The sequence below is a fragment of the Colossoma macropomum genome, unplaced genomic scaffold, assembly GCF_904425465.1.
Source record: "Colossoma macropomum unplaced genomic scaffold, Colossoma_macropomum, whole genome shotgun sequence".
Lineage (NCBI taxonomy): Eukaryota > Metazoa > Chordata > Actinopteri > Characiformes > Serrasalmidae > Colossoma > Colossoma macropomum.
In genome coordinates this window covers 6,697,644-6,723,905 of record NW_023494803.1, presented here as the reverse complement: position 1 = coordinate 6,723,905, position 26,262 = coordinate 6,697,644, and the positions used below count along the sequence as shown (strand labels likewise).

At 39.7% G+C, this 26,262-nt stretch overlaps 1 protein-coding gene across 3 annotated transcripts; it reads right to left on the bottom strand.

Moving 5' to 3' along the window:
- Positions 1 to 5,143: 5,143 nt before the first annotated feature.
- Positions 5,144 to 25,977, bottom strand: zgc:154055 (uncharacterized protein LOC556036 homolog). 3 transcript variants are annotated; one of them, XM_036593377.1, is made up of 11 exons: positions 25,695 to 25,977; positions 22,510 to 22,563; positions 18,909 to 19,017; positions 17,677 to 17,802; positions 13,271 to 13,444; positions 12,360 to 12,577; positions 11,920 to 12,081; positions 11,509 to 11,650; positions 10,281 to 10,501; positions 7,357 to 7,508; positions 5,144 to 6,075 (listed from the first exon to the last, which is right to left on the bottom strand). In XM_036593377.1, the coding sequence occupies exons 1-11, from the start codon at positions 25,877 to 25,879 to the stop codon at positions 5,894 to 5,896; spliced, it is 1,725 nt and encodes a 574-aa protein (XP_036449270.1). In that variant the 5' UTR covers positions 25,880 to 25,977; the 3' UTR covers positions 5,144 to 5,893. The 3 variants fall into 3 exon arrangements, with proteins under 3 accessions (XP_036449270.1, XP_036449271.1, XP_036449272.1); XM_036593378.1 differs by lacking the exon at positions 22,510 to 22,563; XM_036593379.1 differs by lacking the exons at positions 18,909 to 19,017; positions 22,510 to 22,563 and having other exon boundaries at positions 25,695 to 25,881.
- Positions 25,978 to 26,262: the final 285 nt, after the last annotated feature.

Sequence of the window (26,262 nt, the reverse complement as noted above, 5' to 3'; positions counted from 1 at the left end):
TTTTATACAGACAAACGTACTTTATTTTCACAACAAACAGCAGTATAAAATATTTCAACACTCGTCATATTTTTGAGCAATTCAAACTCCAGTTATACAACGTTCTACCACTTCACCGGAGAAGTTATAAAGAGGAGAATTACCACTCTGTCATGTCTTCCGGAATTCTCAAACGCTAGAGGGCGCCATCGAGCGAGTCCAAAATGGATGGGTTAAGATGGAGCATTTGAGCAAAATCATAGTTTATACATGCTTAAACATTTTGAACGGAAAAGAATACAATCATTACAATACAATCACTCAATTAACATTGAGTGCATTTACATGGGCTTCATAATCCGATCATTATTGGATTTCTGCAGTTATCTGATTATCCAAATGGCACGTAAACAGCATACTCCAATTTCTTAGATTGAAGTATAGTCTAGAAATCCAACTGAGAAATCCAATAAAGAGAGCTGGATTTTAGCTCAGTAATCATTTCTCAGTGTATGTAAACTCTTACTCTGATTTCTTTCGGATTTCTCAATTTGTGCATGTGCGAAAACAGACCGCAGTACCGGAACAAAGCAAGCAGTGTTGCTGAAATCAACTACATGCTTTATGAACGAAGGATTTAAATATTCTTCATCCTATAGATGATGTATGTTCATGTTTTCAGGTAAAGTGGCGCAACATGAAGTTCAAGTTTTATGTTACGTTTACGTCACGTCTTCTTCTGTGTGTTTATTGGCTGGTTGCAAAGCAGAAATCTGATTACTGTCTGACTCATGTAAACCCGGAGTTTCACATTATCTGATTACTCAATGCATATAAACGCATTGATGAGATTACTGACAAAATCTGATTTTTTGCAGTTATCTGATTATTAAGTGCATGTAAACGCACTCATTTATCTACCTCTATATATTTAAATGGATGAAGACCTGTTTGTCAAAATGCTGTAAATTATTCATTAATACTAATAAGCACGGTAAATCGTATTTGGCAAATGTATGAAATGTTCTCATCATACATATAATCAACTGTATCTCTCTGATGTCAAGTCAATTAAAATGTATTTATATAGCGCCTTTTACAACAGATGTTGTCACAAAGCAGCTTTACAGAGAATCCGGGTCCATGTCCCCAGTGAGCAAGCCTTGGCAACAGTGGCAAGGAAAAACTCCCTCAACAGGAGGAAGAAACCTCGAGAGGAACCAGACTCAAAAGGGGAACCCATCCTCCTCTGGTTGACACCGGATAACAGCACAGACACAAAACAGTATAAGTGGATACAGTTTTACAGTTCTGTACAGTGTTGGGTATGGAGTTATGAATGAATGAATGAATGAACCTTTTTAGCCAACTGTGTCTGAACACATCGGAATTAGACCTCTGCATTTAACCCATCCGTGCAGTGAAACACCACATACACACTAGTGAACACACACTCTAGGGGGCAGTGAGCACACATGCCCAGAGCGGTGGGCAGCCCTATCCACGGTGCCCGGGGAGCAGTTGGGGGTTAGGTGCCTTGCTCAAGGGCACTTCAGTCATGTACTGTCAGCTGAGGGGACCGGCGACCTTCCAGTCACAAGGCTGGTTCCCTAACCTCCAGCCCACGACTGCCCCCAGCAAGAGGCCTTTGTACAGTGAAAACCACACAAGGATCCACATAGCACAAGGCTCTACGATGCGCGCAAGCGGCCCATCCATCATGGTAGACGAAGCAACAACACCACACAGGACGGAGCACCGTTCACATCAGACCCCCCTGGGACGGGATTAAGTGGTGTTCACATCAGACCCTCTTGGGACGGGCAGCTGCTCAGCTCAGGGAAAGAGAGGGGGAGGGGGGGATAAGGGGGACAGATTAGTTAGTTCAGTTATGGTGAGTTCTGTTAGTTCTGTTATGGGTGACCGAACCGAACAGAGAGGAAGATGCCATGATCTCTCAAGCCGTCTACGGTGAAGTCCAGCATGACCAGCTTCTAACGGAGTGTCAACTTAAGCCCAAAATGCACTCAAAGAGGAGGATGAACTGCTGAAGGAGGCACTTTGCAGCAGCAGGTTTTCTTTCAGCTCAATCAGGAAAAGCTCAACGGTTCCTTTCCTTTACTGGTCTGACCACTATTACTTTTGAGTTGCGTTCATGAACCTGTGCTTGGATCTAAGCAATAAGCACATTGCCTTTAGGTTTAATGCAACGGATACGGTCAGCTCCAATATTTAAGGAACTGGGTCCCTATAGTGGCACAGATACCGAAACCGATTATCAAATGGCCAAACAAGGAAGGCTATTCGCAGGAACATGCCAAAATGTTTTAAAAGGAAATATAGACAATGTTAGTGTATAATTGATTGCACTGAGATGGGTCCTTTCTGTGTGAAGTTTGTATGTTCTCCCTGTGTTTGCATGGGTTTCCTCTGGGTGCTCCGGTTTCCTCCCACAGTCCAAAGACATGCAGTCAGGCTGATCGGACATATATATGTCTGTCTTCCCTGCGATGGATTGGCGACCAGGGTGTATCCTGCCTACTGCCCAATGACAGCTGGGATAGGTTCCAGCACCTCCCCCTACCCCCCGCCCCCCCCGGATCAGAAGAAAATGTGCGTATGTGTTCCTTACTGAACTGAAACTGGGACACATCAATACAATTCAACAATACATGGTGAATTTAACTGAAACATATTGGATCAGACCTGATCAGACCTGAATCGAATCGTATTGACCCTGGACTGAATCGTATTGGCTCAGAAATGAATCAAAGTGTATCAAATCGCTAGGGATCTCTCTAGGGAGTGATTCACTCCCCTAGAGACACTGCAGGCAGCAAGGCATCGAGACAGCCACCTTCAGTTCTGGACAACACAAAGGTGGCTCCGATCTGACTGAACATTCCGGCCTGCTGAAAAAACCCATTTCTGTTGGTTGCTAATAGGTTTGTAATGCGTTTTGGATTTTTTAATGGGTTAATATCACAGCGTAACAATGGTTTAACATGGGTTCTGAAGGTGTTTGATGAGGGATCTAAAGGTTTTCTTTCAGGAGACTAGTGAGACAGGAGACTAGCCAATTCCTATTAGAAGCACATGTGGTTTTGGTGACCAGAGCTTCACCTTTGGGAGTTTTTAAGTGGAGTTCATTATAGCTGGTCACTCTACTTATATGGCCGTGATTGATGTATGATTTTAGAAGGTATATAATTACTTCCTTAATGGTGTTCTTTGCTTTAGAAGGCGGATATGTTTAAATTTAGGGTGGACTCTCACTGTTCTTTGAGTGCAAAGAGGAGATAAATGGTCAACTCGTTGCATTTGCCCAGGCCTTATCTCATGTTTTCTCTGCTAAGGCCTAGCTAGCTGACAGGGGCTACTGTGAACCACTCTTTAGTGGCCTTGGGGGTGTAGACAAGACTTTTTTGAGAAGAGACCAGGTGCGCGAGGACTTCCTGACCATCTAAGAGCTTCCTTCCTTCTCATTAATTATGCTCATATGTTAACACTGTCATGTTTATTCATATCACAATTCTTATTTTCTATGTTCTCTGTTAACCAATGACAAGTAACAACACCCTACTTGTGGGATTTATAACCTTTGTAACTTTAGTCTGTCTTCTGAGATCTCTGGGCACTTTCCAGGAGTTTCTCCCTGGTGAGAGTTTTTAAACAAACACATTACTTTGGAGCATTAATTGTGAAAAGTGAGACTTTACTGTTTACTGGTTTATTTAGTTATTTTTCCATGACACAAAACAATTAGGTTTTAATCCTAATTGTTTTTAATGGTCCTTTTCAGCCGGGTGGAGCTGGAACAGTGTTGATATCTGGAATACTTCTAGGTGGATGTTTCACCTTCTGCTGGACAAGCTTGTTTTCTCTTCCGGCTTCTCCTTTTTCTACATGTGCTTCTGTTCGTTCCTTCCTCTCCTGCTCTCCGGCTCCTGCACCACTCAGTGTTTCAGCGCTGCCATCACAGACACGGCTGACAGGAGCAGATCTTCTCGCTCTTTCCTCTCCTTCTCCATCAGCCTGGCCATCAGCTCTCTCTCTCTCTTTCTCCAGCTGTCTGATGAGGGTCTAGTAGCTGGAGCTCCTTGGATCTCTCCATCTGGTTCCACACAGCGCTCTTTTCTGCACCTTTTCTCTTCCTCTGCATGTCAATCACTCTCATCTTCTCCATCAGCCAGCCTTGGAGCTGCTGGTTGGCGTAATCCAGTTTGTGGACCCTCTTCGTCTCTTTTGTCCTCCTTCTTGCTGACATTCTCCACCTCAGCGCTCTTCTTTCTCAGCTCTGCGATCTGTTCTAGCAGGCGTTTCTCCTCATTCGACCATTCTTCCTGCTCCGCCCTTCTAATCTTCTCCACCTGTTCTTCTTCTCACTCTCTGTCCGCAGACTCGCTCTTTAGCAGATGCTTCAGTTCACAGCTGCCCAGTCTCTCCTGAGCCTTTTCCATGCTGTCAGCAGTTTCTTCTCACCATCTGGGAGAGCTCTTCTCCTTTAGCGGATGTAGTGCTGCTCGCAGATCTGCTGTGTGTAACAACGCTGTCTCACTAAAACAACAATCAGTTTAAGCGTCTGCAGCCCTATTTATACCAGTTTTTGCTTAAAAAGAGAAATAAACAAAAACAAATAATTTTTATTATTTACAAATAAAACCGTTATTATAAATGTGTTTTCAAAATTGGCAAATTTCTACACAAAAAGGCCTAAAAATATTTATTTTATTGTGAAAAACAAATCAGAGCTGCAGTATAAAGAATATTGTTCTACAGAAAATGTTACTCAACAGACAAATGCAAAGTGCTAATTGCTGTCCAGTTATAACCTACCTGCAATGTGAGAAATAAAGGGGGTCTGGGACCCCCTAATTAACCACTTGGACCCCCTGAATGTTTCAAAATCAAAATTCTGGGGGGTCTCTGAAAATCAGCTTATAATCGATGTTATCCTGTCCAATTATTTCTAAAAGAACAATTGCTAAACCAGACATTTTGCTGCCATTGAAGCTGGCATCAGCGCCGCTATGGCGATTGAGTCAGCAGCCAGTCAACATGGGACCCCTGAACAGCAGAGGGTATTTCGCATACTGCCTATCAGTCGTGAATCATTCGTAAATCCACACAAAAGAGTTAGGTTACAGAATAAACTGAACATTCCTTCTGTTTAGGTCCACTTGCTTTATTACATACCAGTTATTAATACCAATAATAAAACAACTATTGATGCATCAATCTGAATGTTTTGATACAATGGCTCTCTTACTACCCCTCTTACGTCATTCATACTTGCCCATTTATTCTATGCAAGTACATGAAGCAAGTGCTTTAGCATGTTACCTAATACACAGGCAAAGACAGGTGTAGAGCTATTTTATGAAAAATTTCACTGTATTGCTGTGACTGAAGTTGCACTGATATTCATGTATGTTGAATATTACCTGAATAAACTGAAGAACTGAGCATGTTCTTGGTTTATGTGGACACCACAATAAAAGGCACTTCACTGAACGCACAGCAGAATGCATTAAATAATATAGGTTTTATTTTAAATAATTAGAAGACATTTCTGTTAACAGTAGTTATGTATCTCATCCACAAGGTGGTATCTTGAGGCACAATGTGACCACAGTGTGAAGAGGGTCAGACTGTCACAAGCCAAATGGTCACAGTGAAATTGCTTGACATCCTCTGTGGCTGGGAAGAATAAATACTGAGTCCAGTGGTTAAAAGCAAGATCAAGTATTCTGTCAATGTTCATGTAACATCTATTAATGCAGACTGCCAAAGCAAACTTAGCTCAAACTCATTTAGGCTTCTGTTTTCTTCTTGCGGCCACAGCGAACTGAACAGAAACGGCGGAATTATATTGTTTGCCTTGATTTGAATAGGAATGAACGTCCTTTTGAGGTCAGAGTATAGTCAACTCATCCATGAGATTCTCCACGGCAGTGAAGGTGTCGCGATGGGTAAGAGGTGTGCGTGTGGTCTGCTCAGCTCCGGTTCTCTCTCTGTGTTCTTTAACGATAGTCCAGATTTCCTCTCGAGCCTCGGCCATGGTTTCAGCATGCTCGGTCCACCTGAGGAACAGACCTATACACAAAAGTAGAAGTAGAAGTTCCTCCCTTTAGACCTCCACTTGAGTAAAAGTAAAAAAGTATTTCCCTTTAAATGTACTTTAGTATTGAAAGTAAAAGTACTAAAAGATTAATTATGACTCTAATATCCTATTACCATTTTTGTAACAAGACTCTTGCTTTATTAACTCAATTTAGGTGAAAATACTGCAGTGTCACTCTTGGTAAACCAATCTTTTAATAGAATGTCATTAATTAGTCTCTGTGGATCGATCATTTTGATTTTATCCTACAAATATTACGATTTTTTTCTCTAAATATTATGACTTTATTCTCGAAATAGTGTGACTTTTTTGTCAAAATATTACGAGTTTATTCTTGAAGTTTACTATTTTTATTTTTATGAACAGTGGCCATAAAAATACAGTTGTAGAACCGTATGCTTGCACTGGGTCGGTATGTCCAAAAGGTCAAACAAGCTCAAAACAAAGTGCGCGCTGTGCCCTGATTGGTGTTCTTACTTTGCGCTTCTTTCGTTTTGACATGTTACATTTTTTATGCACACATAAGAGAAAAGGAACGACAGATTTCACAAAATGTAGTGGAGTAAAAAGTCAGATATTTGACTTTGAAATGTAGTGGAGTGAAAGTAAAAAGTTGTCCAAAATGAAAATACAGTAAAGTACAGATACACGAAAAACTACCTAAGTACAGTAACGAATTACATTTACTTAGTTACTATAATATATATAATACAATCTGCCTGTGTGCAATAGGAGGCTGTAATGTAATTACAGCGCTGCTAATGTCATGCAATGATACTGACCACATTTTTAAGGCAAAATTTGCATAATATGAAAAAGTGAGTGGGTGTGAATAAGGGGCGGCGTTCTCACTTGTTCAAAAGGACTGCACTAACAGAGCAATTGCAACAGGGTTATTTTTAAACCTGCCAAGTGTGAACACACCCCCGTATTGTGAGTTTTCTCATTTCAAGTCCATTAAGGCCTCTTAAATGCAGTGAATGCATGACTGGAGGAAAATGCAAACGGATAATATAGTTTTATAGTTTTGTTCACTGCAGATGTATCGTTTCAATTAGGGACAATGGTACTATCCAAACATCTGAGGCAAACTTACAACAACATAAAATACAAGATACAATTTAAAAACACAACATAAATAGCCCAAATACAGTACATATGCATTCAAATGAATCTGCTACCACAGCTGTAATAAATTTAGTTGTCAGAGTCTACAGATATGATAACAACTCTAACAATAAAAATGGACTCACCAGTCCATAACTGGAGCGACTGTGGCTGCACTGAAGGCCAGATAGCCAGCTCTGTGGGTTCATACAGTGGGTTAATGTACTTCTCTCTCTCTCTACACCGCAAGAGGAACTGGAACAAGCAGTGAGTGTTTTCCCTCACCCCTAAAGTACATCTGAAATGAGAGGGACAGAAAAAGAAACGTCAGAGATGACAAAAGTCATTCTTCTTATGACACGTTAACACCTGGTAGCTTATCAGTAATGGCTGACCTAAAATCAATAATGATGAAGATACAAAGCTAAGATACACAAAATAATTTAAAGGAGTTAAATATTTTTCACATAAAATGTGATTCCCGTATATTCTGGAGTTGAACTATGCATGTTTTGGTGGAAATGTCTATGATTTACAAAACCTGAAGCAAATAGGATTTTTGTCGTTGTAGGCAACTTTTACTGTGCTTAAATGCTATTTTTTATTAGTTATTAGTTTAATTGTGCAGGATTGTTTGATATGAAGAAAGCTGCAGTTTTACTGTCTGTTTTATCATGGCATGGCCATCAAAGTGGAGAGGTGTGAACTGACTTACTTAGTAGCAAAACCACCCCCAGAAAATCCAGGGCCAAAGGTTAAGTACTCCAGTACTGAATATACACAACAAAATAATACAAATCTAAGTTACATGTAATATATTGATGATTTAAATTAATAATTGCCAAGACAGACAGCAAAGTATGTGCTATCAACGTAAGACTACACCATAAGATAAGGCTGCAGCTTACATATAAGGTTACCATTCTGCTAGAGGATGGTAACATTTAACATCACATACTACTGTGAATTAATGTTTTTTTTTTTTAAATAAAAATTATTACAGAACCTCATGATAATATTTTCCATGACTTTCAAGTACATTTTTTGATTTTATTATTTTTCAAGGAGATTTTCCTCCTTTATTTTCTATGACTTTCCTGATTTTCCAGGACCTGTACAAAACCTGCACACACAGAGCCAACAGTTTTCCAGTTAATCTGATAACAGAGTTATGAGGAAACTATTTTCCTCTAATCCTACTAATTTTATTTTTATTTTTGTTTTCCCCCTTGCCTCAAATGCAATCAATCAGCCATGACATACTTGACGTTTTATTGCATGTTTTTGCATTATATAATACACTGTCTTCTATAAAAAATGATTCTTTATTTGTTTTTATATATAATAGTATATCATATAGTGTCAAAACACACCAACACACCATATAAGCAAGTCTATTTGAGATTATTTAACAACTAAGCAGTCTGAGGCAAAGGTGGGAAGTTTGCAGTTTTAACTGGTGTACATAAGCTTCCAGTGTAAAACTAAGAAGTAAACTTCATACTAGGGATGCATGGATACCATTTTTTTCAGACTGAGTATAAGTACATGCTTTTAAGTACTTACCAAAACCATAATGAGTAACACACTTAAAATGAACTAGTTGTTAGTGTAAATGAATGCAATGTACCTTAATCTAGCTGATTTTAAATGAAGTGTGTTAGCTAGCTATGCTACATTAGTTACTTTGGACTGAGAAGAGCTGGAGTGGAGAAGAGTGGATTTAGTTCAACATCAAAAAGGAGCTTCTGTACAGCTGTAAGTAAAGTAGCTTTTATAATTTTGGTCCTTTTCTCTCTGTTTTAACAACAGCCTCTGTAGCACAGTCACAGCAGGAATTACGTTTGAGGCTACATTTGCTAGCTGTGCCACACTGTGCACTGAAACTGAAAGCAGTTGGTGATGTACATGGTAGGACAATACAGTCGCTCTACAGCCTTTTTTTACAAAGATAGTTTTAAAAAAATCACCGTATTACTGTTTACCTTTATTCTGTCAAACAGAATAAAGTCAGCATATACAGAATTTGATATCAAATGTCAAGATTTTTTCTCTCGTTTTGCTGGCCTACGTGTCTACACCTGTGTTGGGGAAGTGGAACTGCCTAAAATCACACAGCGTTTTCCAGGTGGAAATATGCCGACACTGTAAAAAATAAGAAAGCTGCTCAACGTAAAATGATACAGTAACTGATTACTTTTTTGCTTTTCTTGAGTTGACTTAACTTGAGGACACCAGAGTTCACACAACTCAAACTTCTTAGTTGAGTCAAAAATTCCCCCAGCTACTGTTTCTAGGTCTGCATCTCAGTTAGGTAAACAAAACTGAATTTGCATTTTTTAACTCAGTTTCTCCACTAGCTGGCACTCCTTCTATCACACAGTCATATTTTCCTCCTGGGCTTCTGGATTTGGACAGCTATGGGATTCAAACTCACAATCTCCTGATGTTGGGATGAGTTATTAGACAGTTGCACCACATGAGACTACACCATGCTTTAAAGTCAAAACAACAAATGTTTTCTCCAGTGTATCAAAAATTTATAGACATGAACTCTGAGCTGCTTCATGTGCTCCTGAGTGGTTCAGTGCACTAAGCTGTCACCTTAAGAAGAGGTTGTGAGTTTGAGCCCCAGCGATGCCATAGCCATCCGTAAGTGTGTACCCAAGTCTATCAGGATCGTGTGATGGAAAGAGTCCTTGCTAGTGGGAAAGTTGATCATAAAAAGTCCTGTTATTTACCTAACTGAGATGCAGAACTAAAAAATTAAGAGAACTTTTGACTCACCTAAGAAGTTTGAGTTGTGTGAACTCTTGTGTCCTCAAGTTGAATCAACTCAAGAAAAGCCATGTAATCAGTTACTATATCATTTTGAGTTGAGCTGACCTCTGAGCACGGTATGGGGCTCGTATTGGTATCGATGCATCCTACTTCAGACACCAAACATGTCTTGACTGAGTGACTATATCTGGCATAAGGGGGGAGTTGTGTGATCTTTTTGGGCAAACTTTTGCTGTAAAGGAGATAAATAAACCCCAAAAGTTTAAATCTTGTGTTTGCGATCCCTCACCGCTCCTGTTCATTGTTGCAGAGAAAGGTGCCGTAGTCTGAGGCGTATGCTTCCTGCGCTAGCCTCAGCAGCAGAGCCTCACTGAACTCCAGCGCCAGTGGGAACTGCCTCCATATCTGCCACACGCAGTCCAGCAGCAGCACAAAGGACGGGCACTCCTGCCTCAGGCGGGCATGAGAGTGGGCTGAACGGGCGCAGCGCTGCTGAAATGGGTGGCCTGCCTGACACACGGGGGAATAAGCATTGGGTTACAACACTCATCATGGAATGGAGGGTAAACAAATTCTCTTCATTTCTGAGAAGACACACAAGTACATATAAAATTAGTAAATATAAAATGATTTAACCCTAAGTAATTTTGGACCATTTCTAAAGGTCAATTCATGATGAAATGCTCACCCAATGTAAAAGTTATTGGTGTTTTCAAATTATGTTAAAAAAATGAAAAACTCAGCACTGCAGTGACACTGACTTAGAGGTGGCACGTTAATGTGTGTTGTGCTGGTACAAGTGGTTCAGACACAGCAGAGCAGCTGGAGTGTTTAACACCTCAGTGTCATTGCTGGACTGAGAATAGTCCACCAACCAAAAATATCCAGCTAACAGCATCCTGTGACCACCAATAAAAGACTAGAGGATGACCAACACAAACTGTGCAGCAACAGACAAGCTACTGTCTCTGACTTTATATCTACAAGGTGCTGGTGTCATAGCTGTGCTGAGATCTACCATCTAAATGACACCTGCTCTGTGATGGTCCTGTGGGGGTCCTGACCATTGAAGAACAAGGAAAAACAAGTATCTCCAAAATGGCAACTTTACAGCAGAACGCAAAAAAAGTTCCTTTACTTTTTTTTACCAGTAAAATCAGCCTTACCTCTATCCATAGCCTGCAGTATTTTTGCGCCTGTGATGAGATTCAGCATGAAGACTTACAGATTTTTCAGTTTTTACTGCTCCTAACTACTAAAGCACAACTGGAGTTGAACTGTCACTGTACAGATTAGTTAACGTTAATGACTTTCCTCATCAAATCACCCACACTACAGGTTGGACCAGCTGCCTCAGGGGGACTATACGACACTAGGTGGAACAAACTGTAACTTGCCTTCTAACTTCTTTGTATTGTTACACCCCAAATATATATATACACACATATATATATGTATAAAATCTCCAAAATGGTCACTTTAACAGAGGTGAAATTATATCACATACACTCCCTTACCTGAACCCACTCTCTCTCCACTAGTTGAAGGAAGCCTCTGAATGTTCTGGAGGCAGGATCTAGGATGACCTGAGCCAGTGAGGTCACCAATAGCGTGGTGTCTGTCCCCTCAGAGCCATGCACCAGCACTGAGTGACCGTCCCTGTAAAAATAACAATGAAGGTGAGAACAGTATCTCACTCACCCGCCAGATGACAGAAAGATTTGAGCAGGCCCAGAGTAGAGGACTGACTATAGGCAGAAGTTGTCTATAGCTGATCATCAAAGAGATCAAATGTAAGTAACAGGTTACAGACAAGAAAAGCATCATCAAGATTATAATATGTGTATAAAAAACAAATGACACTGAACACACTTGGTGTTTGCTGCTTATTTATAGTGCTGTTATTACTGTGAAGTGTCAGAACTCACCTCTCCACACACTCTGCCACCAGGCCTGCTGTGGACAGAGCACTGTGAACGTGAGACAGCCATTTGGAGTTCTCCAGCTTGCTCAGCCAGCGGTCCATATGGTGAGATGGGTCGCCACATGCTTCTACCAGCTTGATCAAACTCTCCTGCAACACCTTTCCTCTGAAAATACACATGTATTCACATGTATACACAGATTATGAGGTGACAGATGTACGGTAAAACAAAACTTCCTGTGACACTAATATAAAAGGACAGGTCTCCATTAATGTAACCATATTTTTCCAGTTCCATTTAATATAATTCCATTTCCAGGCATATAGGTGGGATCCCATGGTGGTCGGGGCCCTGGCTGCAGTCCCTACAGCTCATTGAGTTGCATATAAACAAAGAGACGTACTTCTCTAACTAACAAACACACCTGTATAAGTAATGAGTACCTCTCCATGTGTCTATGGATCCTCCTCCAGGGTCGGTAGAAGGATTTGGACTCAAACCCTCCTCCTGTCATCCTGGCCTGCTGAGATTGCTGGGCGGAGCGTGTGTCTATGACGTAACCCAACTCTGATTCGTCAATCACTGCCTGGAGGAGGAGCTCGTCCTCCCTGCATCGCTTCCTATTGGCTCCCGTCATGGGCTGGCTGCTACGCAGGATCACCTTGGCAACAATTAAAAATATTTTTTATAAAGTATTATACAACCAAAAGTACTGCTTCATCTCTTTAACTAAACACATGCAAATCTTCTATTTTTCACGCTTGTTTCTTTTACAGTTTACATTGTCTTACGTTTACATTTTTCCTCAAATTACTAGTTTTGAAAATTTGCTGGCCTTATTGAACTCTAATGAACCAAGCATCTCACTGACGATTCATTCTGAGAATTTGGCTATGGCCCTAAAACTAGTTTAAATCTGCTGTCCAATTGGTTATGGTGCATACTCGTCTTCACTGACCACACAGTAATGAATCAGTGTATAGCACTAGAATTTTCTGTGTGCTACCATGTATTTTAAAGGAGCTTTCCTGTTTACCAAACAAGCTCATTCAGAGCACAATTTGGATTGCTAAGAACTTATTACTGATTTGTTTAATACGTGACTTTTATTCTTATTTATGCGATTTTGTGTTCAGAAATGTAGTTTGTGAGACGGCCCAAAAGAAAATTTTACTGCTCTGACCACAAACTGCACAGCTCTGTGTTTGCCCTGTTCTAACACACCTGATTTATCTTATCAAGTGCTTGATATTTAGCTGGTGAGCTACAATAGGTATAACAGAGCAGTGTATGGGCCAAAATGAATGAAGCCACTTATTGTGATGAGCTGTCCATGAGCGTGTCCCTCTCTCACCATGCTGTTTCTGTGATGACAGTAGCAGAGCACGGGGAACCTTCCACCCTGTCGGAAACGCGCTGCCTTCACGAGTGTGTCATCGTCTACAGTTCGGGGTACAATCACGGCACCAGGGTATGACGGACACGCTGAGAAATCTGAGTTGACTTTGCTCAGCCTCCACCTGTCCCACTGACCACAAAACATGAGATAAGAGGAGATAAGAGAGAAATAGTGACTTACATGCATTTGTTCAAAACAATGGAGACGACAGTCATCATGAAGAGCAAAAATACAGACCAATCACACTTCCATTTCTCACTCTTATAAACAGTAATAATAATTATAATAAAAGTAATTATAAATCAATATGGTTACTTTCTATATGGTGAATAATAAGCCTAATGTGGACGCATAGGTGTCAACCAATACAATTCTCCATAAACTCTGTCCTGCAGTTTCGTCGCAATATAGATGTTTATAGACTCACTAGCCTAAAATGTCATCTGATCAGACTGCGAGTGGTAGAATAGGAGGATAGACATATTTATTTATGTGAAATTCTTTTACTGTCACGCTCAAGCCGTATGCTGTACATGGTGATGATTGTTTATTTAGATTGTTGAACTAAACATTAAGTCTGGGTCCGTGATGTAACTTACAAATGTATTAGTAAAGACGTATCTTCTTCTTGATCTCGTCTTTTGGACGATGCTTCACAATTATCAGCTCATCAGAAACCACAACCTGACTGTGTTCTATCTTTCTGACTGCCTTTGACTGTGTTTATATGCATATTTCACTGTGTGAGAGAGACTGTTTAGGTGTTTATCTGTTAAATAAAGCAATAATAAATTTCTGATTGTATCCAGTCTGCCCTGTGATGGACTGGTGACCTGTCCAGGGTGTATCCTGGATGACTGCTGGGATAGGATCCAGCTCCCGCCGCGACCCAGAAGGATAAGTGGCTTAGAAGATGTGTGTGTGTGTGTGTGATTGTATCCAGTTTGGAGGATGTTATAAGGCCTACTGTCTCTAATAACAATAATAATAATATAATTTAAAATAAATAATAATAATATAATATAAAAAAAAAGAAAAATAAATATTGAGGGCGGCACGGTGGTGCAGTGGGTAGCACTGTCGCCTCACAGCAAGAATGGCCTGGGTTTGATTCCCGGCCGGGCGACCGGGGTCCTTTCTGTGTGGAGTTTGCATGTTCTCCCCGTGTCTGCGTGGATTTCCTCCGGGTACTCCGGTTTCCTCCCACGGTCCAAAGACATGCAGTCAGGCTGATTGGACATGTTGAATTACCCCTAGGTGTGAATGTGTGTGTGTGATTGTACATGTATGTCTGTCTGTCTGTCTGCCCTGCGATGGACTGGCGACCTGTCCAGGGTGTATCCTGCCTTCTGCCCAATGACAGCTGGGATAGGCTCCAGCACCCCACCGCGACCCAGAAGGATAAGCGGTTTAGATGATGGATGGATGGATGGATATTATTATAACATTTTCATTACTTCACATAGTTTGGAGGTTTACTGTCATAATTATTATTATTATTATTACTTTTATATACGTATAATACCATTTTATACAGTATGGAGAATAAGGTTTACTGTCTCTAACATCTATGTGGACATGTGGAGAAAAGAGCTTAAGAAGTTCTGGTGTTTTGGCCTCACATGGCCTTCAGTGTGTTAGCAGTTGCTTAAAACTGTTTCTTTTTTGGCTGCACTTCATGTCAATGACTTTTTAACCTCCACATGAACGCATGAATTAAATATCTAAAATATTATATCTCTGCATTCATGAATACATTTTCATGCAATAAAATACTGGTCATCCCAAATTAAGCATAAAGCAAAAGTTAAAGTTGAAAAAGCAAAAGTAGATAACGGTGTAGTCTTGAAGATAAATGAGCAATAAAGGAGAAAAGAGGAATAAATGAAACAGAGAGGCTGAGAAAACTACGAAGAAAGAAAGCAGGCACAGAAAAAACATTGGGGGAGGATGAGAAGATGAGTGAAAAAAAGGGGAATGAGAGAGAGGGAAACAGAAGGATGAGACGAGGGTGAGAGGAAAGACTGTGAGGGAGCAGAGGAAAAGAGGTCGTAGGGTCAGACACACACAGACACAGATAAGCAGACAGATAATCATTCTTAAGTCCTTAAACAACATAATATATTATTCAGTTTCAGACTTATTATTTATCAACTGCTATAAATGACTCAATAACTACTGTGAAACTAATACGTGATGCAGTTATGAGGAGTGAGGAGCTGAAGTGTGGGCCACATGCAGGCCTATACAGCCTAAAGGGTTAAAGGACTAACAGAGGAAATTCCCTAAAGATTTGCTCCTCACCACTAAACAGCCCGAATCACAAAAGCATGAGTTGTCACCCATACAGCACTTCTTTTCCTGTGAGAGCAGAGTCTTGCACCAGCACTCATTCACTTCCTGTGCCAAGCCAACTGCTTCCTGTTTGTCTTCCTTTAGGGTTATGAAACCATGTCTTAGAATGGCTGACACCTGCATGTGTTGGTATACTGTCACATCCAAAAGTCTGAACGCCCCAGGCCAAATTATGTGGGCTGCTGATCTTCTAAGTGAAGGTTAACACATCCTTTACAGAGAACAACCTTAAATACGACACTTTTCTGCGAAGTGTAGTCCACATGACTTGACATATTTTACGTTTTTTTTACCAGTATATTAAATTCAGCAAATAAACAATGATTATGGAATAAAGTGTGTCGTTTTAAAACTATGTTCTCTCTAAAGGATGTGTTAACGTACTTTCACATAGAAAATCAACAAAACATGTTACTTGACACAATATTTTGCATACAACTGTACACACTGACTGGCCACTTCATTAATTACACTTCCTTGTTTCTATATTCGTTGTCTGATTTATCACTTCTACATACCAGATAGGTGCACAGAGCAGGTGCAGTTTATACACACCTCAGTGTCACTGATGGACTGAGAATAGTCCACCAAACAAAAAATATCCAGACAACAGCGTCCTGTGACCACCGATGAAGGACTAGAGGCTGACCAACACAAACTGTGCAGCAGCAGATGAGCTATCGTCTATGACTTTACATCTACAAGGTGGACCAACGAGGTAGGAGTGTCTAATAGAGTGGACACAGTGTTTAAAAAGTCCAGCAGCACTGCTCTGTCTGATCCACTCGTACCAGCACAACACACACTAACACACAACCACCACGTCAGTGTCACTGCAGTGCTGAGAATGATCCACCACCCATATAATACCTGCTCTGTGAGGGTCCATGGGGGTCCTGAGCACTGAAGAACAGGGTAAAAGGGGGCTAACAAAGTATGCAGAGAAACAGATGGACTACAGTCTGTAACTGTAAAACTACAAAGTGCACCTATATGGTAAGTGGAGCTGAGTGTAGAAACAAGGTAGGTGTATTCAGTAAAAGTGGCTGGTCAGCGTATATATTAAGGGTTTCATTCCGGAATGCACTGAACGCCACTTACGTGAATTTTCTTTGTTTTTTATAAAAAAATATGTGATATAAAATGCTGTGCAAAAGTCCTGAGTACTTGAACAAATTATTTAAAACCATTTATCTGGACAATGACCACGTTTAGCTTGTAAAAACCCTGTTTACAGACATTAATGTAGTAAAGGGTAGTTTTTTTGTGAGACAAACAAATTTTGGTTTTGGATTTCTTCTCAATATTTCCGGTCATGTATTAATATTACTTGTATTTATTTAAGTGTTTTATAATACCACCTGAATTAGAGAAAAAATGTGACAAAAAGAATTATACGTGAGCTGTTATTCCTTTCAAATCACTCTGGGTTGGAAATGAATGTACAGCATTTTGGAATGAAACCCTTCTTATAATGTACAAAAGTCTTAGGCAGCAACGAACACTGTTTAAAACCATATGTCTTGGCAGTAAGTGTGTCTTCGCCAGTAAAAAAGTATATAACATTGAAATAAATACAACTAAACATAAATACAGTAAACATAACAAGTATTACTTCTTATTTTGTTTAAACTTGTTACTATTTTTGTTAAGAGGAAGCAGGTCTGGTTCCCCGCTCCTCTGTGCACTCCAACCACTTCATGGATTTGTTAAATTCCATCAGCAGCCCACCTGATTTAATTTCATGAAGGATTTATTACATAAACTATGTACTGGATGGTGACTGTAAATACTGGACTTCCTCAAGAAGAGTTTTCGAAAATGGTTAAGATAACAAAGTCACATACATAAAATAACAATGTATTATTTATTTGTTTGTTTGCATTTATTCTAATGCTTTTTTCAAATAAATAAATAACTTTATTTTAATTTTTCTCACATGCCAAAGACTTATACAGAGTACTGTTTACATGTACTGTTTATGTGTGCACAGGGTATTTGCTTACCAGCCTCTCTGTTTGTGCGTAGTCCTGCTCTGGAGAGGAGAGACCCCAGGGATCATTCAGACTGAGCTCACGTGGCCGGTGGAAGAATGGATACATTTCTGCCACACTCTCCAGGGAGGAGAGAGCCTGAAGAAACACACACACACACACACACACACACACACACACATACACACACACACAAACACACAACAATTAACCTGCAGACCTTTCTCCGGCACTGGAGAAAACAAAAACATGGTGTTAACCCATTGAACCCTAGGACTATTATACAGGCAGATTCTAAAGAAAAGACCAGTGAACTTACACTTGTCTTCTGAGTTTTATATGTAATATATATTTATATGCTGATGATAGCAAAATAGCGATACATCTGAAAATAAAAAAGAAATTCTCTGAGGTACCTGTAATGAATGCACTAAAAACATGTATTAGCTTTCTGTGATGTAGAGAGCTTAAACACTTCAGACATCTGGCTCCCATCACCACTGCTGTAAACTAATCTGCCTCGGTTAGTTTCTCTAAGACAGCACATTGAATCCACTCTGCTTACATCTTAATAACTTATTTGTACAGGAATGTTTATAAATCCCAAAAACATGGGAATATGTGGAAAAATGCATGAAGTCTAGTGTTTTGGCTCCACACGACCTTCATTGAGGACAGCTGCTTGGACTTGATTTTGATTTTGACTGCACTTAATTTTAGTAAAAATTTTAATTTGATGGAAATTTATTGTTGTGTGAACAGTCTTGTTTTGTAAAAGCATTATTTTTTTTTTATATTTTGTCATTTCTTTAAATCAAAACACTAAAAAAAGATGCAGATCTGTCAACATTGAATGTACATCAAATGTAAATGTAATTATTTACATAATAAAATATGTAATTATGTAATTACACATAATTAATATAGCAAAACAACAGTAATAATCCTAGGCTTTTAAATGTCATTCCTGCTTTCAACCAAACTTGGATTAAACAGTATCTATTTTCCTGATAACAGTGACTCTACTGTCACATTAATGAATCAAACCACAAAGTCTGTTTTAGTACACTGTGATAACTGTAAGTGATTAGAATACTTGAATAGGATTGAATATGTTTAAACTGAAAGAGAGCTGAAATAAGAATAATATTGGGGCAAATGCCAGTTCAAAAGCATGAATTACATTACAGTTGGTCATATAGGGCAACCTTCAAAAGTCATTGTGAGCTGAATTCGATATGTACCTCTATAGAACTGGCAATGTTAAGGCACTCTTCCATTCCAGGAATATCAAGCTGGAGAATGCGGAGGTCCTTACACTTGATAATGATGGTACCTGATGAGCCAGTTGTTCTGCATATTGAACACATGCATACAAACACACACAATAAGTTCATGCCTTAGAAGATTTCACAGCTTGTAACAAATGTTTATTTGCTCCCTCATAAGCAAGTCGTCTCAAACAACACAGAGAACGATGCAGAAAAGCTCACACTAGCACGGCTGCTGTTGCAGCACCCGGAGACGTGACAGAGAAAAGTAGCTTATCTGCACCATCAGGGTCCCGTTTCCTTGACATACAGAACAAGTTTAGACCAGCTTAGCGCAGCTGGCTTTCTCCTCACACAGAAAAGCAGGAAGAGTGACACAAAGGCATTATTTAGCCTTTATTCTTACAAGGTAAAAAAAATGCTCGGTACGAGATGCAGGCCTCCATGAGGACATTTCAAAGGGAAGAAGTCAAGCGCACTTGAAAGGACGGCAGTGGCAGAGATATGATCACAAGGAAATATTCACTGCAAAATAAGTCAGTCGTGCTTGGCTTAGAAAAAGCAACATAATGTGCCGAAGAAAAAGCTGAATAAAGCAATTGAGTCCACTGGAAGTTCTCCTAGTGTTGCAAGATGTAAACAAGGATAGAAACGCTGCTCAGACCAGAAGTTGCCCTTTTTGGCCACGAACCTATTTTACACAATTCTTTCCTCTTACACCAAATGTAGTCGATCAGCCGAGACATGTTTGGTGTCTGACGTTTACCTCAGTTTTGCACTGGAGCTACAAAGTTAGTTAATGTAGCTAACAAGTATTGGAAGCTTGTGTACACCAATTAGCACCGTACAAACAATGCCTAAATCATCACACACTTGCCTCAAACTATGTCAAGTTGTTAAGTAAACTCCTCTACACTTGAGCCCAATCCCATTTCACCCCTTGACCCTACCACTTAGCCTTTAGCCCTCTGTTTTGCGTGTTCACGTCTAGGGGTAGGGTGTCCCAATTTTTGTTGAGATAGAGGGGTAGGGCGAAGTGTTAGGGCTACATGGCCCTCCAAACAGAGGTTTTATAGAGGCACAATCCAAACAGAGTGTTATGAGAAAAAAAAGAAAAACCAGCAAGATGGGTGAACAAGAGACCAAGAGACTTGTTTTCTTCGTAACAAGCATAAAAATCGCTAATAGCATGCTAATGTCTCAGTAGCTAGTTGGCTAACTTTTCCGTTCCACCTTAAATAGTCCAGCAGTTCTGACGCCTGCAGTCCCAGAATGTAACTGCTGCACCATTTAAGGTGGAACGGGAAAATTCGAACAAGAAGCTGGCGAATATCTGACTTCAGCTTCACATCACTGAAGAATTAGGGGTGGGCGATAATAAATAATTGTCCCCCCCTCTTTGAAAGCATACGATGCCCTAACTGTTACTAAAGCCAAGCAGTGAGGAGCTGAACTTTATCCCCCTCTGCTGTCACTGAAGACAGACCGGGTCGCCTACAGAGCACTGCTAGCAGCCTGTTAACGAAGCAATGTTTTTTTCGTAGGGCAAGATTTCAACCACTACTCCTTGTAACTCAGTTCCAAGGGGTTAGGGTGACACTCGAAAACAAGGGGTAGGGGTAAACAGAAGAAATGGGATTGGGCCTTGCTTATGTGGTTTCTGACACTGCATGAACACACTGTTATTAGTAAAAAGAAAAATTCAGGATTCATGATGCCGCTATTGTTTTGGTTATGTGTATCCTTCTGCCTATTTTTAGATAAAAAACCATACATTCATATAGTGTTAGAAAACACAAAAACAAGTCTATTTCAGGTTACTTAGTAAGTGTGTGATGATATGGCTATACACTTCCATTACTTGTAGACATGTAAAGCTGGAATACATGTAGTTAGAATATGTTACCTGATTGCCTGTTAAAAGCTCCAAATGTCCATGTGTAGGATGAAGCTGTGTAGTACTAAACCATTAGGTTAACACGGGTAAAGCTCATGAATGGTGAAGCCGTTCTGGTGCTAACAGAAATTAGAAGATCAGTAGTGGTGAATAAACAAACTAGGAATCTGCATTCCATGTAACTTTGATATTCGAGTATCTGCAAGAGTTCATAAACGGCTATCTTAACCACTGAGAAAGAAAACAACGTTAAGAAAGAAATACACCTATCTTTACTGAAACAAATGTAAGAATGCAGAGCTGTCGTTCACTTTTTTAGGTAATAATATAAATAATAATATAATTTTAATTATAATTTAAAAACGTTTAATTGTTCAAAAACAGCAGAATGAAGATGGAGACTCATCGTCTTCTACAGGTTTTCTCCTCTTCACTAGACAATGTGTCAACATGTTAGTTTGTCAGAAAAATAAATTTACATTTAGAAATATAACTGTTTTGGATCTACCTTCAGCCTGATCCACTCTATTTACCAATAAAAGCTGTCCTATCTCTGCCTTCTCAGTCCTTAACAACACAAAGAGTTAACAGGCCTATATGATAATTAGACACACAGTAGGCCTGGGCGATATCTAAAAATCAGCACAATATTTTCTAGAAAAATTGCGATTATCGATTATAATGTTCCACCTCCTCATAAATACCGGTGCACATGGTCTGCTGCAGCTAAGACTAACTTTCTTTCTATTTTTAGTTTATATGGTCTCACATTAACACAACATCTTTTTAAAACTACTTCAACTGTCGGTTTAATAGAAGTTACTGCAAACATGTGCATTCATGAGCTCCTTCTGGTGTAGATTCCTGGTGACTTATGTGCTAATAGCGCCACACTCTGGGAAAACCACAGAATGGCTTTTTAAAGCCCCATTATTATCCAGTGTTTTAACAGTAAAAGCAACAAAACATTAATTGTACATAGTATTCAATATGCAGTTGAACAGTAAGTTAGTCCTTCCTGGTTCTCTGTCAGTAGTTTTTCCCCAACACAGTGATTACTGCCTTTTTAACATCGTCATGGGGGAATTTGCCATTCATCGATGATATCCGATTACATCTCCCTATTGCTCAGGCCTAACACACAGAAAATAAATATGTGGACAGTTTTCATTTGATTTTACTTTTATTTTTAATTATTTTTCAGTTGTCATATTGTACACGAATAACCACATTTCAAATTTTACCTAGAGCACATAGTATTTTAGCTTTAAACATGTAGCAAATCTTTAATACAATTCTGTGATAATATTGTAATACTGTTTTGTAATAATATGATAAAAGTTTAGGTAATTATTGTGATATAAAACATTTTTGGTTAGGTATGTTAGCCCCGTAGCTCCAGTGCAAAGACTAAAGGTGCAAACTTGAGACAGCAAACATGTCTTGACTGATCGACTACATTTGCAGTAAGAAAAAAATTGTGCAAATTTAAAACTTGGCTGAACTTTTGCTTCAATACTGACTCAGGCCCAGCCCCCAATCACAGCCCCCAGTCACAATAAACTACGAGATCAGTAAGAAAAGGGCAACTTCTCTCTGCACTCACAATGCTTTGCTCTCCAGAGACGGTAACATGAGCGCTTTCAGACACAGATGTGATTTAGTGCTGGATCAAACCTTTGGCTCTGGCCAGCTTTGGCATGCTGGGGGTATCCTAGTAGATTCTCAACACTAATACAGAGAGAGCGATGGATAAAAACAGCATTAGTGCACAGGGTTAAAGACAAGGACTGGATTGTTGTACTGCCATTAGTACACAGCACCTTAAAGAGTTCAATTAAGTGTTTAAGTTGGAAATTAATTCATCATTTAACACTGTGGACTGAATATTTACTCCCTGGTCACTTTATTAGGAACCCATCCCTCGTAGCTCCACCCTACTGGTGCACATTTAGAGACTGTATTTCATCTATTGATGCATGATTCTAACACAGAGCCGCTCTTGTCTGGATATTTTTGGATGGTGGACCACTCTCAATCTAGCAGAAACACCAATGTATGTAAAAGAGATGATCAATGATGAATGAGAAAGAGGGTGGTAAGCACAATGGTGGATCATTCTCAGCACTGCAGTAACACTCACGTGGTGGTGGTGTGTTAGTGTGTGTTGCGCTGGTGCGAGTGGATCAGACACAGCAGTGCTGCTGGAGTTTATAAACACCTCAGTGTCACTGCTGGGCTGAGAATAGTCCACCAAACAAAAATATCCAGCCAGCAGCGTCCTGTGACCACTGACGAAGGACTAGAGGATGACCAACACAAACTGTGCAGCAGCAGATGAGCTATTGTCTATGACTTTACATCTACAAGGTGGACTGACAAGGTGGGAGTGTCTAATAGAGTGGACACAGTGTTTAAAAAGTCCAGCAGCACTGCTGTGTCTGATCAACTCGCACCAGCACAACACACACGAACACACCACCACCACGTCAGTGTTACTGCAGTGCTGAGAATGATCCACCACTCAAATAGTACCTGCTCTGTGAGGGTCCATGGGGGTCCTGACCACTGAAGAACAGGGTAAAAGGGGGCTAACAAAGTATGCAGAGAAACGGATGGACTACAGTCTGTAACTGTAGAACTACAAAGTGCACCTATATAGTAAGTGGAGCTGATAAAATGGACAATGAGCGTAGAAACAAGGAGGTGGTCATAATGTTACGCCTGATCGGTGTATATAATGGAGCTATAAAGTAGGTGGAGTTCCAAAGTGGCCAGTGAGTGAAGATCACGTAGGTAAGAACAGTTAAAAGCTCCCAGACAGCATGTGCTCCCTGTTTGTAGTTAATGATTCTTTGAAAAGCAAGCCAAGACAAACACCAGCAACACTCCCAGCTTATTCATATTTACATTTCTAGTGCAGTACAGTGTAGAAATGTGTGAACATTGATTATCAGTGCATACAAAACAGTCTCAGCAAATAAATGTGACTGCAGACACATGCCCTGAGCAAACACTGGTGAGCTTTGACTTAAAGGAGAATTTCATCAATTTTTCAACATTTTCTGCATAAATAATTCACTAAGGTCTACACAAGGTCATTCAGAGTGGTGGAATACTTATCAATTAAGAGTTGTTCAAAGTGGTGGTTATAGGAACCAGACGTCTGAAGCATTCAATGCCACTAAAACCTCCCTCACAAACAATTATGACACTAACTGATTATAAATAAATGTTCTGATGTCTGAAACATTGTTTCACTGGGTAATGAAACGTTGGGTGCTGTAAGGCAAAAAAACCTTTTTTCAGACTTTAGACTATTTTACCATCATCAACACTACATGTAGAAACTCAGAAGGCACCCGTAGGTTCACTTGTGGTTTTGAACAGTAAATGGCTATATTTGTGTTGTAAGCGTTGCGACCCCTGGTTCCTATCACCACCCCTGTAGAGAAATCTAAGTCTGTTAGTTTCCCTACAATAAACCATTTCCCATCAAAAAAACCCTAAATGGCTTTGTTTAGATCTCAGTGACTGAATTCCTAAGAAATTTTGAAAAAAATGGTGGAATTTCACTGTTGCAAAATTGTTTCAAACCTATGTCTGAACTATTTATGCCTATGTCGGACCTGATGTCACTAAAACTACATCTCCCAGCAGTCCACACTCTACATCATAGCATCACTTGTAGTGAAAAAATAAGATATATCTGAAATTAACAGTATGCCAAAGTCAATATGGGGCACATTTATCAATCTTCCAAGTAAATAATTGAGCTGTGATACTTTTTTCCTGCATTCCTCTCTTCCTGCATACATGTTTAGTGATAAAAAAATACAAAAAAAAAGCAAATAAAAAACACAAAATGCAACAATGGGCCTCCATTTTTCACCTCTTTGTAGCACTCTTTACACAACAGCCACTTTTTCTTGAGTACAAACTGTGGGCCCAACTCCAATCTTGCGGACCCCCTGCCACACACTTTCCCAACTGTTAGTCAGAACACCTGATTCAGCTTATCATACAATTATCAAACCTCTGAGGAACTGGATCAGGTATTCTGTGGCAATGTGCAATATTTATAGCAAATAAATTCATACTAGAGTTTAAAATATCAAATTCATTTACTGTTTAGATGCAGAATAACACACATACACATTCTTGAGTGTTACAGGCTTATTAATTTTACATAAAATTAGACCTAAAATGAAGATTTTGTCATCTTTAAAACCTGTGGGTGCAATTTTTCGACATTTACACCAAAACATTATGGTTTTTTATGACCAGACGCTTCCTAAAAAATGTTTAAAAGGGAAAAAAAACAACAAAATCAAAAAAAGTATTAATGAATGTAGTCCTGTGAGGGGCGGACTGACACCACGGTTAATACAGTCGATTAAAAGTGAAATGAAAACACTGAAAAGATACTGAATAGTACGACAATGCTAAATACTACTTTAGTTTTATAGACCTAATGCTTGTTAACTTCTGCTGCACTACTGGTATTTTCTGGTTGTAGACAAACAGATGATAGGAAGGATAGGACTGAAATATATACACACAAAAAAAACAGAAATACGTTCTCAAATTTAAAAAACACTTCTCTGAAAACTGACTAAAATTAAAGTGAAATTCTCACAGGAAAACAGAAAACAAGCTAGCTAATCTAACAGTTAACTTCAGCCGGGTCCAACACAACCCACACTACACCTAACACGGAATTAGTGTGACTTTTCTAAAGTAGTAACTCAAAACCACAAAACTAGACTTTTATGACCTTGTTAGACCCAAAACCACAAAACTAAACTTCTATGACCTTGTTAGACCCAGTTTTTTGAAAGGAGGTGCCGTTATTGTCTCACCTCTTCTCGACGGCATCTATGTTCCTGAGGAGCAGCAGTAGCTGCCATTCTCTCTCCTCTGCTCTGTCCGAGAACAGGAGGTGGTGGCCGGTAACGCACAGCGTTCCCCTCAGGGGCGGCTGGAAAGGCAGTTTGAGCACCACATCTTCCACATTGGCCGTTTTAATGTGCTCGGAAAACTCCATCCTTCTTGAGAAGGGACGGCGACCTCATGCTCAGGAGAAGTTCACTTTGCGAAAAAGCACGTCTCGAAACAGCCACCGCTAACGCCTTCCTCTCGCGCACTACCTTAGCAACGAGCGCACCGCCCCCGTCATTGTTTTTTCCCGCCTGTTTTCCGACAAGTCCCGCCTCCTGTGCTCTGATTGGTTAATAATTCGTGCTGAGATGCAGTCTGCCAATCAGGTAAAAGAATGAGGATCTAGAAAGAAAAACTGACTTCGACACTAAAACTAAACCTAAAACTATAAAATATAAATACTTATATAGTTAAGTATATAGTTAATAATAATAATAATAATATTTTAATTGTATTTCTATTTAATATTTATTGATTTTTCTCTTTTAA